Source organism: Priapulus caudatus, unplaced genomic scaffold (genome assembly GCF_000485595.1).
Source record: "Priapulus caudatus unplaced genomic scaffold, Priapulus_caudatus-5.0.1 Scaffold1928, whole genome shotgun sequence".
Taxonomy (NCBI): Eukaryota; Metazoa; Priapulida; class Priapulimorpha; order Priapulimorphida; family Priapulidae; genus Priapulus; species Priapulus caudatus.
Window position 1 is genome coordinate 24,149 of NW_014578989.1, and position 1,207 is coordinate 25,355.

At 50.6% G+C, this 1,207-nt stretch overlaps 1 protein-coding gene across 1 annotated transcript; it reads right to left on the bottom strand.

Moving 5' to 3' along the window:
• Positions 1 to 316: 316 nt before the first annotated feature.
• LOC106817928 (melanocortin receptor 5-like) lies at positions 317 to 1,087 on the bottom strand. Its single transcript, XM_014822638.1, has one exon. It carries the CDS (start codon positions 1,067 to 1,069, stop codon positions 317 to 319), a length of 753 nt encoding a protein of 250 aa, XP_014678124.1. The 5' UTR covers positions 1,070 to 1,087.
• Positions 1,088 to 1,207: the final 120 nt, after the last annotated feature.

Sequence of the window (1,207 nt, forward strand, 5' to 3'; positions counted from 1 at the left end):
CACGTCTCTAGTGTCCACGTGAGAGCAACACCACCCGGAAGGCGGCGCGGAACTGACTGCTCTTTGAAGCATATATAAAAACGTTCATGAAAGAGTTGGAGTGTGCCATCATATAGCCGAAGCCCGTCGCCACGCCGAGTGTGTCGTGGTAGACGTCGGCGACGCTCAACAGCATCAGGAAGAGGTACGGAGTCCAGCAGACGACGAAGGCGCCGACGATGATGCCAAACGTCTTGGCAAGCTTCAGATGATTGGCGAGCTCAGCAGAGAAGGATTTTCCGCACGCTCCTGCCTCCTGCGAACCGCTGCTGCTCGGTTACTGGTGGATCTGCCGCTGGTGGTGCTTGGTAATCATCATTATGTAAGCGTAGATGGAGACGAGGGCGGTGCCACACGTCATAATAAGTACCGAGATTAAGAAGACAGATATTCTACTCGAAACGATGTCATAGATGCATGGTTGATCCGGCTGCCAGCGGTTAACAATGAGACTTAACACGCTTACGAAGACGGCAAAGCTCCAAGCCAGGACTACCATTAACAAGATAACGCGCGGTGTGACGATCTGGTAGTAGTGTAGCGGTCGCGATATTGCAATGTACCTGTCTATGTTGATGGCAATGAGAGAGTTTGTTGATGCAAGGGCCGAGAGCGTAACCACAACGCAATGTCCAAGGCATATGATCTTTGGCGGGAACTCGATTAGAAAGGTTATTGGTGCGATGAAGACTCCTCGGACGCCCATAATGAAATCAGCGACAGCCAAGTTTGCGATCAGCTTATGTGCCGGCTCCTGCAGGTGTGATGTCCGTGTCACAGCCAAGATGACGAGAAGATTAGCAAATATGCTGATCAGGTTGAGAGGAATCAGCAGGTAAGCGATCCACGCCTGAATCGCTTTAACCGTTCCCTGTTCAATATCCGACTCCATGCAGCCGATCCAGCTCCCATTCTCGGACACGGACCCGGAGATGTTGCACAGTGAACCATTTGCTGTCGCCATGATGCAGAAATGAATCTCACCACGCCAGCTTTGTATCACTAATGGCATGCCTCTGCCGCTTCGCATTACAGTTATGCATTTTATACGTAATAATGTCGACGTCTCGCCGCCTCTCCCTCTCAGTAATTCTATTTCTGAACATCCACAGAAAGCTCCGTAACACTAATCGCATGCCTGTGTGTATGTATGTGTTGTGCTTTTCTC

Coding starts and splice junctions, on each gene's coding strand:
- LOC106817928 (XM_014822638.1), bottom strand. CDS start 1,069: ATGCGAAGCGGCAGAGGCATGCCATTAGTGATACAAAGCTGGCGTGGT.